This window comes from Dermacentor andersoni, chromosome 6 (assembly GCF_023375885.2).
Source record: "Dermacentor andersoni chromosome 6, qqDerAnde1_hic_scaffold, whole genome shotgun sequence".
Lineage (NCBI taxonomy): Eukaryota > Metazoa > Arthropoda > Arachnida > Ixodida > Ixodidae > Dermacentor > Dermacentor andersoni.
In genome coordinates, this window is record NC_092819.1 from 152,546,711 (window position 1) to 152,561,839 (window position 15,129).

At 44.3% G+C, this 15,129-nt stretch overlaps 1 protein-coding gene across 1 annotated transcript in view; it reads left to right on the forward strand.

Moving 5' to 3' along the window:
• Window positions 1–252: 252 nt before the first annotated feature.
• LOC129382725 (sphingomyelin phosphodiesterase-like) overlaps window positions 253–15,129 on the forward strand; it is a 71,170-nt gene continuing 56,293 nt past the window's right edge. The window contains exons 1-5 of the mRNA XM_072289004.1: window positions 253–324; window positions 640–643; window positions 2,079–2,153; window positions 6,921–7,186; window positions 12,135–12,244. Of these exons, the coding sequence (XP_072145105.1) occupies window positions 253–324; window positions 640–643; window positions 2,079–2,153; window positions 6,921–7,186; window positions 12,135–12,244 (527 nt within the window). The remainder of the gene's footprint in view (window positions 325–639; window positions 644–2,078; window positions 2,154–6,920; window positions 7,187–12,134; window positions 12,245–15,129) is intronic.

Below are 15,129 nucleotides of genomic sequence, written 5' to 3' on the forward strand. Positions count from 1 at the left end.
GCTGTATCGGGAGTTTCTCGTGTTGCTCTACAATTTCCTCCTTGATACTTTTCACTTAGTTATTATATTGGAAAGTTAATTAAGACTAGTTATGTGTTTAAGCAGAATGCAAAAATAAGCTGAGCAGCTCCTAGCGATGGCAAGCAACATTACCTTGGTTCGTTCCGCATATTTTCAAAGTTTGGCTGAAATTATGTGAAACACCCTGTATAGTGCCTCAAAAATAAATGTATATGCGTAAATCTTCCGGGGATGATGCTTGCCATGGTGGTGAAGACGAGGATGCAGCTGCATCGCCTCGACAGGACCTACCTGCACCGCCCTGTAAGCTTTTTATAAAATAACTATGCAATGTGTTTAATTGAACAACTCAAGCCTTTTTATTAGGGTTCTTAAAACCAATGCAGTCACCATTAGGGTCTAACACGTGTGCAATGACCAGCTAAGTATATATTCTCCGACAAAGTTGAATTTTAGGATCTGAATAACAAAAAAACTTCGTCCCATGGAAATGCATGGGCTTCAGCCACAACCTTTGGTTGGGATCTAATACACTGGAGTTGACTTAATGGAAGTCTGCTGTAGTAGCACCTTCATTTTGCCTGCGGCTGCAAAGCTTGTCACTGTGTTGCTGCGCAGACCAGTATGCGCAAGTCGGTATTTGTTTTGCCTTATCTGAGCGACAAATATAAAAGCAGATGAAACTGAAACTCTCTTGCTATTTTAATTCTCTAAAGCAGCACTGAACCACCTGTTGATCTTACCAAGCAAACACTTTGCATGTAGCAGATGGAGCTAACTAGCAGTCCGTACGGACAACATTCCAGAAGGCTTCTCCTCTCCATTTTTTTAAGTGGTGGCCAGCTTTCACTTGACATTATATGGTACTAGCCCATAGAGAATGGTCATTGGGATATTTTTTGTGATGAATTACTTGTGTTCACACTCTGCCAGGTTCATTACAGATTATTAGGAATTCAAAACCGACAATTGTTAATGCATCGCCACTCCTTTATCACTCTCGAATGTTTTGTCTGAGGCGCATTTTAAAAAGCTACCATAAGTTTGCTTTGGAAAAGTAAAGGTGAAGTGTGATAGACCAGTCATTGTTACTGGCACTGCCGCTGCTGGAGAGAACCATTGAATTGAGGGGTAATAACGAAGGCATATATTATGCTCCTAATTCCTTTACTTATACGAAGCCTTCTTTTTTTAATTCTTGAGTTGTATTCCTTGAAAGATGCTGCACTCATCAGCTGAATTTGTTTCTCAGATCTCGAAAAAGGTTCTCCAGGGCCCCTTTAAATGTAGCTATCAAACGGGCTATGTGCTTACAAATGCCTAGAGCTCTTCTAGGAAGGCAACCTTTAAATGTTCGCAAGACGTTTAGAGAGATTTTGAGTAGTTCCTACAATCTCAAAAACGGCCCATTGTATGCTAAGCCCTTATGCTTTGTCACAGGAAAGTTTGAAAAGTGATTTTAATAGTGCATTTAAAAACAGCGTCCCCAAAAACAAACTTCTTTGTATGCCTTTTCAGCTTTATTCTACATTGTGCTAATGATGGCCTACCTTGAGCCCCGTTTTTGTTACTCCACCAGATCGCTATACGAAACTCGGAAGTTATCAAGCAACTTTATTTTGATATCGCACCATATTGTGTGCAATGCTGTTTCAAGAGCAGTTCGCGTTCTCAATGTTCCATTTCGTGGAAAATTTGGACACATGAAGTCAAGAACTTCGCGAAAGCACCACTGTGTATGCCCTCTTTCCTATGTGTGCCTGGCGTTTCCTGTCTGCACTCGGTCACTGCGATGTTTATGCAAGACTTTTAAGGATGTAAATAGCACTTAATGGTATATTTCAAGCTGGTTACAATGATTACTACACTAGGGATGCAAGGGCTGCTACGCTATGTACACATTATGCTAGAAATAAGCAGAATGTCTGTAATTGTACAATATTTAGGCAATATAGAAATGAAGGAAATGTGTACCCACAAGGTTTCTTGCAGCGAATCATCAGTTTGTTGCTCTGTTACTCTGGCACTAATGTTGAATTGTTGCTCCTCTGCCCTAGCTGCACCAGCTCATGAGAGCATCGCAGGCGCATCCCTAGAGCCAGTTGGAAACGGAGGCCCCGAGGAGATGATGCGTGAGTCTCCTTACATCTTTACATGGCCTATAAAAGTTTATTAATTTCGAGGTTGCTGTTATCTTCCGATTCATTCTTCGCACCTAAAGGTATGACACAAATCTTGTTAAAATATTTATTAAAATAACCATAAAAAGTGGCCGCCCCCAGGAAGTGGATCTATCAGGGCAGGGGGAGGGGCGAAGGAGGGGGTCAATTCAGATATTATTGACCAAATGTTATCCGTATCTTTCTGCAACAGAAAGCTTTAGGCTTTGAAATCGGGATGTTATTAGAAATGCCTCTCTGGCATCATAATTTAAGAAGAGAGCAGTGTGTTCAATGGCTATCTTAAATAAGTGTCGTATGCATGGTGCAAAGTTTATAAAGGCAGATGTTTTCCAATTCTTAGAGGCTTGAGCAAAAATGATGACGTATGTTTTAAAGAAATAATTTCGCTAACCTTCAAAGTACTCCCCATTAGACACAACAGCTTGGTTCCACCTCTCTTCCTATTGCTGAAAGCCCTCTTAGAAGTACTTCAGTTAAGCCCTCCAGCAGCAATGAATTCCTCTTGAATTGTAGTCCCATCCCCGAAACCCCTGAGCACCAGTTAGCATGTGGGGAACAGAAAAAGTTGCATGGTGCTACATGTAGCTAGCAGGGAGAGTTTTCTGGCAGTTTGTACACTAGGCAACAGACACAACGACATGCAAATGCAACTTGCTATACGCACGGCAGGACTGGATTGCACATTCACTCTTGTGCTCCAATCTGACCATGCTACGTGGCGTTGCATTTCTGTCAGAAGTTTAGAATCCAAACTGTGCATTTCAATTCTTTAGCAAAAGTTCATTACGAAGCGATATCTGTCAAGGTGTCTAGCCAGGACTAGCTGGAACCAATGTTAGCCCAGCATAGGTGTGCAGTGGTGTGCGTCCACTGTAGATGCTAACTGCCATTCCATGCGAAGTGTGTCCTGTGTATGTGTGGTTGGAGGTTGTGTTCGAATTATGCGTGGTTTGAGGCTAGTTTAGTGTTCAAAACTGATCGAACTTAGCTGGGCCCTACTGCTACAACACTGATAAACAGTGTGGCCAAAATTTCATTTCTATGCGTGTTGGTGCGGCTGAGCGTCAGCAGACGATAGTTGGCTTCTCCTGGAAGTGCAGATTTTCACTTATTTGAGCCTCTTTAGTAAACTGTGTCTATAAATATACCCAGTAACAGCCAGGAAGAAGTGCACAATTTTTTTAATTGGTGTTGGATATGGGCCAATGGCAGCGCCCTCTGGGAATGTGCACACTGACGTCAAGGGGCAGTTGCCAGCAGCCCCAAGATGTTGAGGAGAAGGCCTCTGTTGAAAAGAAGGTTTGAGAAAAAGATGACTCCGCACTCCACTTCTGAGCTGCACGTGCTGCACACAACTGCAAAATTTGGCTGAGGTACAGTAGCGTGTGCTATCTGCAGAAGGCGTTTTTCGCTAAGCCTGAGGTGTGATTAAGGAAAATCTGCATTTTGAATTTTCATAAAATAGGAATACTTCTAAAAGAAGCCAAGTACTGTCTAGCCACACTGCTTATTGGTGTTGCATCCGTCAGGTCTCGCTAATTTCGGTTCATTTTGAGAACATTTGACTAGCCTGGAACCACACGAGACTTAAGGTGAGACCACATGTTCACTTGCTAGCTCACTCTCACTCCTGACTGCTCCTGTATAGATGAATTGATAGACTTATCAAACTGTAGACAGTGCCTCTAAATGCAGCATTTGGATGTGGCTACTGTATCCGTAGGGCAAGTTGGTGCAATTCAAAGCCGATCCAGACCACTTAGCACAGCCAGAATTGAGCATAAGCGCACACTCCAGCCCTGTCGTGTGCCAGAGCAAAAGCAATACAGTTGCATGTAGCTGTATCTGCTATTGTACATTGATACCGCAGTCACTGCGATAAGCCTGCTCGATGAGCTGTGTGGCGCGCTGAGGTGCTCTGAGTGGTTTCCGGGCAGTGTCTTACAATCGCTAGTAACCACCGCAGAGTGGGGCATTTCCTGAGGCACCCGACGTTTCTGCGCAGTTGCGAGTAAGAGCAGGAGCAAGAGAGGATATCTCGGGGCTTTTGGTCCTTGAATATGTGACTTTGCTTAAGCACTACGGAGAAGTTTCTATGCTCGCCTTGTATGCATTTGTCCCTAGGTGTGCCGACATTGTGGAGTGGGGTTGAGTTTAAGCTCCGACGCTGGCTGCCAGCGTTGTAAAGCAGGTATGCAGTGGGAACAGAAGCCCTATTTGGTGATCACTTTGTCTAAAGGTACTTCGGACAGACTTTTCTCGCGCATGCGGCGTTGGTGCCGAGTCAGTCATGCGGGATTACGCCTTTTTGGCGCCTTGCGGTGCTCTATGCTAAATAAACACTGATTTTTCTTGTGGAGCAGTAATGGCTATAGTAGAGGCTAGGCATGATCTCCTGGAGCACTATCTTTGCTCTTGCAGGCTTTTCATATGCTGCTCTCCGTGACATTTCAGCAGCATTATTGACTGATCCTCTTTGAGTGAAATAAGCACACGGCACCTTAGCAACTGCGGATGAACGCTAATGCCTGAAACAGTACAGGCGACACTTTGATGTCGCGCCGTGAGGATTGGAGGATTGGAGAATCTAGAAGGCACTGTGCCTTCTAGATTTTACTTATATGCGGCCCGGCCTCTACTACATGGTCCCTACTTCTCCCGTGGGCAAATCAGCGATGCTATATTGAAGGTTGGCGCGAGGAAGTTATCATCCAGCACGACTGACTCTGCATGAGCACTGCAAGCACAAGAGAGTTTGTCCGGCACAGCGATCTTCAAATTGGGCATCGGTACCCACTGCGTCACCTGTTTCACCGCGCCAGCGTCCGGGCGTAAACTTGACCGCACTCGACAATGCAGGCACGCCCAGGGACAGATGCATACAACACAAGCAAAGAAACTTCTTCATAGTGCCTAGGCAGTGAGATATTCAAGGCGCAAATGCCCGCACATTTCACAAATGTATTTCGCCTCTGGAAATGTAACGCACCCCTGTACTTACTAACAACTGTAAATTTTCCTCCGGGCAACATGGCTCCAGGCACATAGCATGCCTGCCCGAACGCAAATATCCTACTAGAACAGGTCGTCTGCTTCCGAAGTTGCAGATCTTTGAGGTGTGTCACGATCATGGCCGGATATCTTTATGAGTGAACATAAATACAATGTTTCCTTCACTTCTCAGAAATTGTACTATTGCCATAATAAGTGTGAAAAAAATATGGCTTGTTGGTTTGTGTGCGAAAGCTGCATGTAGCTATCTGGTAGAATAGGAGAGCAAAAGTATGCGACACTGCACTCCACCGTATGTTTAGGAACAGCCTCAGAGTTTTGGTGCATTGTAGGTGCAAAAATCGGAAGTAGTGGCATCTTCGTGAGCATACAAATTCATATTTAAACTGCCCACCACGGTGACACTTAATACGTGGAGGGTTGTAGGTATGCTCCGCTCTGCCGTAGCTTTCGCAGTGCCTAAGCATTGAAGGACAAGGAGCCCCGCGGATGGGATCGGGGCGATCTTTGATTGCTTCTGCTGAATGTTTTGTACTTCTTACGGCAAAGTATTTCTGAAATAGTTTATTTTAACTTCAAACGCATTTTTCGAATACGATAAAATGTGGTTCAGGGTCCTTGAAATGCCATTTTTTATGCAACAAGAAAGAAATTTTAGCATTAAAAAACAAAGAACCTGGCACATCTAAACATGTAGTACTTTAACTCGGCATACTATGATGCATACAGCTGCACGCTTAGTCTTGTGTATGCATCTTGTTAGTATGTTTACCTTTGCTTTAGTTCACCAGCTGTCTCAGTATTTTGCTCTGTTGCTTTACTACTTCATATCTAAATTTTCTTCCTTCATACCTTCAGTTTATAACAATGGAATTTTTCAATGTAGGTCAAGCACATAGAACTCGTTGTTTCAAAACACTTTGATAATGTAACTTGTTGAGAGGCTATTTTCAACAGAAATTGTGTAAAAAAGCAACTACTTCACTGTTTCCATAAAAAGCAAGAACAAAGGCATTTCCTTACTGGAGCTACTTACTTTCATGACATCTTTAAACAGATATACACCAACAGTTTATAATTTGCACAGGTCATTGAAACCTTAGAAATTGAAATGTGTTTTCAAGGCCCTTGAAAAGCCTTTGAATTTTATGAGTGAAACAATCTCAAATCGATTATGCTGCTCGCTTTCTACGGTGAATCAATGTGGACCCGGCAAACATCCCACGTTAACAACAATAGTATAGAAAGCTGACACCGCCGCGAGTGCTCAGGCATTTCGTTTCGCATGATTGGCATAGAACTGGAAAACCCCACAGTGGGGAAGACCAAGACACCGGTACTTGGTGTTGGCTCCCATCCCATGTTTATGGTGCTTTTAGCACGCCTCGTTAGAAGCTAGAAGTAAGGAACTTGCGAGTGATCAAGGCTGGATATCTTCAATATAACTTTTTGTGTTTATAGTGCAATAAAGCTCTCTAAAGTGTTTTGGAAGTGTTATAGTAAAAAGTGACACATGTGATGCTGTTCTGCAACCTGAAAAGGCTTTGGCTTGGCCTTGAAAATTTTGAATACCAGTGAACTTTTGTCGATGAGACCTGTACGAATACTGGTACATTTACATCTACCAGAGTGCTCTGGAACAACCAGTCAAATGCGCCACAAATATATTCCTTCTGCTATGAAATAAATCTTCTTGTGTTTCAGCGGTGATGCTGCGGTTGCAGCGGGTGCAGCTAGAGGTGAGGCAGCATAACAGAGAGCTGCATCATGAGCTGCAGCAGCTGAGGCACGAGGTACGGGTCATGTCTGAGAGGCTACATGAAATTGAGTCTCTCGGCAGGACTCGTACCGCGCCTCAGCCTACCCAGCGTACGGTGCCTGCCAGTCTCCCTCGGCGGCCTGCCAACAGTGTGGAGGAACTGGAGGCAGCAGAGGCAGCGGTAGACGATGAGGCAGTGGCTGCCACCTTGGTTTGTTCTGCCCATTTAGTTTTATTATAAGGCTATGTAACATGTTGATTGTCTGTGGTGTTTCATGAACCAAGCTGTGGGTTCTATGTTAACTACCTATTAAGCGTCGCACACACTGAAGATTTTATAGAAATATTTTTTTCCTTGCAGTATAGTTTCTAATGGCATATCTGGACAGCACCTACATTCTTTAGCATGCATCTAAATCTTAGTGTACACTAGTATAGCAGTGTGCCAGTGGCTGCCAGGATCAAATGTGGGAGCTTAAGCTCAGCAAAGCCCATAGCCACTAAGCTACCTTAATGGCTTGCTCTCTCTGAAGAGATACATTTATGACTAAGAATAGGTTGTCGAGATGATAAAAATCATTGCTGACACAAAGTGCAAACTGTGCCAGCTTTCTGTAAAAGGACGCAATGCAGAACACTTGTGAATAAATTATTTTTGTTGGACTAGTTGGTCCATCGTGAATGATAAATATCAGTACAAACAAATGGGACACGGTACGGAAAAAGAGGGGCGGTAACTGTATTTAAGTCATTTTAATGTGCAGTTTTCTGAAAAAAAATTGTTTGAAAATTGCATTACAATTGGATATGTAATCAAAACAGCATTTGCAGAGTCTACTGTACAGGCTGTCGCGAATTGCCCCATTGCTTCCATACTAACCAGCACTATCACATTTTTCTCTTCTGATAAATGTCCATGAAACAAACTCCTCAACTATGTAGTTTCATGCAGTGATTCAAAGCATTTTGTAGAACACTAACAATTACTTTAGGGATGTAAACACACATACACTGCAGCCACTGTTACTTTTCGTTCCGCTACTTGCATTTTTCAGCACCTTGTTTTATCTACTTTGATGCTACATTAGGTATGAGAACTTATTTTCCAGGCTTGAATGCCAAGGGGTAGGTGGGAAAATCAGTCAAATTGCGAACAGCTCGAACCATTGCATATGAACATTCATGGCGAAAACAAATGCCAACCATAGTGAACAAGGCTCCCGCCACTTGAACTAGCCCATCCATATTAGTAATGATATTGCCGGCTTTGTCTCTTAACGCATACATCTGATTCTTACCAATTCCTAGTTTCATCTTCACTGCTTTTAGGCTTCCTCCGTTCATAAGAGCATGTTCAATTCTATCCATATTATACTTCCTTATGTCAGCTGTCTTACGCTTGTTGATTAACTTGGAAAGTTCTGCCAGTTCTATTGTAGCTGTATGGTTAGAGGCTTTCATACATTGGCTTTTCTTTTTGAGATCTTTCGTCTCCTGCGATAGCTTACTGGTATCCTATCTAACGGAGTTACCACCGACTTCTATTGCACACTCCTTAATGATGCCCGTAATATTGACATTCATTGTTTCAATACTAAGGTTCTCTTCCTGAGATAAATCCGAATACCTGTCATGTACCTTGATCCGGAATTCCTCTATTTTCCCTCTTACCGCTAACTTATTGATCGGCTTCTTATGTACCAGTTTCTTCCGTTCCCTCCTTAAGTCTAGGCTAATTCGAGTTCTTACCATCCTATGGTCACTGCAGCGCAACTTGCCGAGCACGTCAACATCTTGTATGATGCCAGGGTTACCGCAGAGTATGAAGTCTATTTCATTTCTAGTCTCGTCATTCGGGCTCCTCCACGTCCACTTTCGGCTATCCCACTTGCGGTAGAAAGTATTCATCATCCGCATATTATTCTGTTATATAAAGTCTACTAATAACTCTCTCCTGCTATTCCTAGTGCCCATGCCATATTCCTCCACTGACTTTTCTCCAGCCTGCTTCTTGCCTACCTTGGCATTGAAGTCGCCCATCAGTATAGTGTATTTTGTTTCGACTTTACACATCGCCGATTCCACGTCTTCATAGAAGCTTTCGACTTCATGGCCATCGTGGCTGGATGTAAGGGCGTAGACCTGTACGACCTTCAATTTGTACCTCTTATTAGGTTCACAACAAGACCTGCCACCCTCGCGTTAATGCTATAGAATTCCCGTATGTTACCAGCTGTATTCTTGTTTATCAGTAATCCGACTCCTAGTTCTCGTCTCTTCGCTAAGCCCCGGTAGTACCGGACGTGCCCGCTTTATAGCGCTGTATGTGCTTCATTTGTCCTCCTAACTTCACTGAGCCCTATTATATCCCATTTAATGCCCTCTAATTGCTCCTGTAGCACTGCTACACTCGCTTCACTGCATAACGCTCTAGCGTTAAACGTTGCCAGGCTCAGATTGCAATGGCGGCCTATCCAAGGGTGCTAAGAATCTCTGGATACGGATAGGCAAACACAATTGCTCAACTCACTACTGATGTTTTCTATGCGCCCGGAAAATATATATATGCGCGGGTACATAGATCGCGCAATTGAAGAAAATCTAAAAACTAGCAAGCAACACAAGCACCTGTCTAACGATGGTCAATGGTGCCAATCAAATTCAAGGATGATTGGCTTACGCATGCAGCGGCTGGAGGAATGCCACTACATGCTTGAGCTAATGCTCATGCAAAACAATTCTACTTCATTGATAGTTCGTGATGATCGAACTTCGCTGTTGCCTTTGAAGCTATGTTTGCAATCTAGTAGGGCGCGCTTTTGTTTCTTCGCGATGCTTTGGCGTAAAGGCGCAGTTGCGAAAATTTCTGAACGGAATGGAGGGTGTCATTGATTTTGCTCTCTCAGGAGGAGGTAACGTTGATCTCTGGAACAACAGACTGTAAAAGGCTCAGAATAACGTAGCTAATCAGTGAAAAAAAAGCAAGCAAGTTTGCTGTTTGGCTTTGCTTTATAGATTCTTTCACATGTTTCTTTCTTGACATGCTGCTATCAGTTTCTCTATAATAAATTTAATTGTGTAGAATAAGCAGTTGTCAGTTCGGGCTTGTGCTGGACTCGTTGGCGTAATTTTCTTGCGCTCCTGTTGCTGAATAACGCCTTTCATTTGAGCATGCAAGTCCCATTAGAAACCCTCTCTACCTCTTCTTCTATTACTCATAACTACTCTCGCAGTAAAAGAAAGACCACCTATGTATCCATAATTCGTTTGCGGAAACAACAAGACGATGCGAAGGCTAGGAGCGAAGATGTAGTTTCATAATTTGTCCCAGGGGGCTTTCGTTAGGACACAATGCCGACAAGCGCAGCCATACTGCAGACCAGGCACCATCTTGGTAACGCAGACTGCGTTCATCAAACATGAACAGCAAAGATAATGTTTCACAGGTTACGGGTCAGGCATTAGACTATAACACATATACGACCTCTTCAAAACACACTTCCCAACACGTTTACTATTTCACTTACGCTTGTAAGAAGTTAATCGGGCAACAAACGATGTAACATCAGAGCCTTTTCTGACATTTCGTGCTTGCGCTGAAGTCAGCCATGTGGAAGGGAAGCAGCTTAATTTGCTTTCTCCTCCTTGCTCCGGTGTTAATACCTGCCACGTAGGACCGAGCCTCGTTGATTGGCGCTTGTACTATTTCTCCGCGTTCAGCTCGCTGTCTAGGGGCCTCTTCGGGTGTTTGTCAAATTTGTGCTCGGGACACTTGCAGAATATTTCAAAATTTTCGAAGGTCTTCTTGACGTGGTGGAATGTTTGCCTGAATAAATGGTTATAAATGGTTACTACGCATACTGTCAATGCAATTCTAGTAAAGTTGAAGAGCTAGTAATTATCTAAATTTTCTAATAACAGCATCCATATTGTACCCAAACTGACGTCAACAGGTGCACCTTTTTGTTACCGGATGTGAAACAAATCTCAGCAAGTCACCTCCGATATTGGCAGCGTGCCGCTAGTAACACCCAATCTCGGAAGCCATGCCAAGGAGCCATGTTTGTCTTGAATTTTTTTTGTCATGCATCACCAATAGCGAGCTGTAATGGCAACTGGTCTTTTTTAAATTTTGGTAGAATAAACGACTATTTTGGCATGCTTTATCTTGTACTCGAATTTTTTTTTCACGGAGACTGCTTCATGTCCACGTGATCTCGTTTTTATATCGTTATCTCATTATATATATTTTGATGCAGTGGGCATTTAATGCTAGTCCCTCCCTCAGTGAACCATTGGATGTGCAAGCTCCCTCTCTTTCGGGCTACAAAATCATAAAGCGCAATGAAAGAGGAGGGTTCCATGACTGAAGTGGCCACATGCATGCGGTGGCCAATTAGCAAAATAGAAAAAGTTGCTGGTGGAATGGCTCTTAAATTGCGCTCCACAAAATATGTGTTGCAGTTTCGTCTTTGTCCCAGCCTTCCAATTGCAGTAGCGTACTTATTAGCCGTCAACTTACAAAAATTCAAGCATGTCGAGAATAGAGCGAAGCCCTTCTTCTCGATAATTGAAAGCCCGAAGACGAGAATGGCGGCACTTTGTCGAATATCTCGGAAAGTCAAGGAAGGCAAAGGATAATCTACACTGCTTTACTACTATTGCGGGTCTGAGCTAGCGAACAAGTTCTAGTTAACGTTATATTGAACAATAATCTGTAGCTAAGAGCCGGCGGTAATAGGTAAAAGGGAAATACTAGCATCTCGCTCTACGATTATAAGACTGGGAACGCCAAATAGCGGGCAAATTTGTTTGAGCTTTGCCATTTTGATAACTTTATGGCAGTGCCCCGTTGGCCATACTAGAAAGCAGCAGCCTGTCGGTACGAGTTGCACCAACCATTTTTAATTAATGGTGAACTGGTGTTTGTGGTTTGCAGCGCACCCATAGCAAGATAACGACCTGCAGATAAAGCTTTACGCCCTTGTCTGCATTTTTCCCAACGTACCTCTAAAATATGTAGAATTCGTTAAGTTATAATTAGACGGTGATTTCACGGTGTCTAATTGGTCTTGGTTACGCTACAGCTATATAAAACCTAACAGAAGTGGTGATTAAACACGCGTACAGAGTGGTGTACAGCTGCGTAGACAACTTAGCGGTCAGCCTCCTTGGCGTGCTTACAGGTTCACATCATTGGCCACATTCCGCCTGGACAAGAGGACTGCCTGCACGTCTGGAGTGACAACTACAACCGCATTATCGAAAGGTACGTGTGATCGCGACGACACTGTGTCGGCGAAGAATGTACCAGTAAACCATGCACTATCAGCGGTTGGTCCTAAAAATGTGACGTGGCAAAGCCATAAACAAGCGTGTGAGAGCCCTCCCAGAAAAGTGGCATATCTTCTAACAAAATGAATGAAAAGAAAGAAACAAGAGAAAAAAGAAAACAATGAACGCATTCTGGCCACATTTCCCATTCGATTTCTCTATTTTTTTTTCGTTGTTGCCAATTGGCGTCCACAATTTTTTTCGAATATTTTCGTCGCTTAGCTTTTTAGTGATGCTTTTGTGTCAGTAAGTAGATAGCGTCGTTTACTTTCGGGTTTTATGCGTATTGAAATTCGGGGGGTGCAAATCGGGTGTTATGCTAAAAAAAACGGGGGAAAAGTTGGTAATGTTTCTTCCTATGGGGAACGAAAAGGGGGAGAAATAATGTGTTTTTTCTATGGCAGCCTGAAGCTGCGCATAGTGTAATAGCAATTACAAGCGATTAACACAAGCAACGGCCTCTGTTGAAGCACAAACGTTGTACTTTACCAAGCGAAATATCTCACAGAAACATGTAATGGCAAATAAAGCTGCTCGGAAATCATGTGACAAACTTATGTCTGCGAATCCTGGTCGTCAAACATTACTAGCATATTTGAAAGAAACATTAGCCCAAACAACAAATAATGTCTGGTCCGGCGATTCTTTTCTTGACGTTTTTCTCTACTCTACTTTAACAAGGGGAAAAGTACGATAAGTGGTTGACACAGTCATGTTTACCAGGAAGTGTGAGGCTTTTGCTCATCTTACAAGCCCTTGTTCACTTGCCTTACCCAATGCATTTCGAGAGTTTCTGTGTTCATCCCAGACCTGTCGGGCCTTGTCATCCTTGTCTGCTGTCCTGTATTATTGGTAGTCAACACATTTTCTTGCGACAAAATGTAATACCCCTCAGGGACATCATCGTCAGCCAGAGTTTGGTTTGAGGCGGCACCGCATACCCGAGCACACGAGGGTTGGGCCCTCCCACGTGTAGCCGTGCGCGGCTTAGCCGTGTCTGGGGAAAGGGGGATCCTGGGTGTTGAGCCGATGCTGGGTGTTTGGACCTTCAAGGCCTCCCGGTGGAGGCAACACACCTCTTTGGCTTCTGCTTCACATAGACGGCACCCCGGACTGATGTACCCGGGCGCAATCGGTAGTTGCCTTTTCCTGTCTCTCTCTTTCTCTCCAACCTTCGTCTTTCTATCACTTTCCACCTTTCCTGTCTCCTCCTGGCTTCCTTTTACTTCCAATTTTTCCAGGCAGCAAGGGTTAACCTTGTGTGAATAGCCAACCTAGGTTATTTGCTATTTAGTTATAGTGGTAACGTACAGCTGGCGTATACAGGACTTGTTTTTAGTCCCTGTAGCGTCCCATTGCTTGGCTCCACGGTGGGTGGCTGGCGTTATTGCCGAAAACTACACATTCCTCTATGGATAGCTCCTTTCCTCCACTCCCTGATCGTCCGCAGAAAAGAGGGCGCACCGATGAAATTTTCCAGTTTTTCGGGCGACAAGTCCCCAACTTCCCATGTTTCCATGTAGTTCACTCGGAAAAACCCGACAAACCAGTGCGCATCATTTCACCGTGCCTTGTAGCAAAGACTTTGACTGATGTTTTTGGTCCCGGTTATAAGGCGACGTGGATGACAAGTGATGATCTCCTCCTGGAGCTCCGTGATAAGAAGCAATACGATAAACTGCCGAAACTAGTGTCATTTGGAGAGACCCAACTAACAGTAATCCAGTACCGTACTATGAACACCACCCGCGGCGTTGTGTCGGACAGTGACTTGCTTGAGCTCACTGAGGCTGAACTGTTGGAAGGCTTCAGTGAAGAGAACGTTATCAATGTCAAAAGAATTAAGATGAGGCGAGATGGCAAAGAAATCCAAAGCAAGCACTTGATAATCACCTTCGGTTCAAGTGTCCTGCCCAAGTCAATCGATGCAGGATACATCAAGCTCCGTGTTAGGCCATACGTGCCCAATCCCCTCAGTTGTTTCAAATGTCAACGTTTCGGCCACAGTTCGCAGAGCTACCGAGGCCGTCAAACCTGTGCGAAATGCAGTGCCCTTGAACGTACTTCTGAAGCTTGCAAGAACACTCTCCATTGTGTAAACTGCGAAGGGGAGCATGCCACATGCTCGCGGTCATACCCATCCTGGAAAAAAAGAAAAAGAAAATGTGACGATAAAAGAAAAGGAAAACCACTTTCAAGGAGGCATGCAGGCGGGTATCCAACCTGCCCAAGAACACAGTTGCCGATGTCACGCGTCAGGGGGCGGCGACACAACGGCTTCCGGCGGCTGTGCGACCCACAAGCAGTGAGCCGGCAGTTACGTCTTCTGCCCCCGCGGCGGTTGCAGCTAGCGCTGCTCCGCCACCCCAGCAGAAAGGGTCATCCACCTCCAGGCAGGTGGCCTCAAAGGCCTCGTCCAACGTTGCCTAGGCTTTTCACGTCAAACAAAGCACTCGGAAGAGCGCGTGTCCAGCGCCTGGCAAGAGGCGATGGACACAACCACCAATAAGACAGCGCCACCAGCGCCTAAGGAGCAGCGAGGCTCTCTCGAACGCTTCAAGAATGACAAAACTCGTGTCACGGCGCCTCGAAAGGGCCCGTGAACTAATCTTAATCTCTTAAACATACACCACCCAACACAGTTATCATAATGGAAACAAAAATACTACAGTGAACTGTACGAGGACTTCTACGCAACCTCGGCGACATTAGAGAACTATTAAACAAATTTGAAGCTTCAGTGGGCTGGCAGCGCTGTTGCGGCGGCACAGGATGTCGCTGAGAAAGGCCGGTCCTGACGCGTATAGAGGGTGGCGTGTT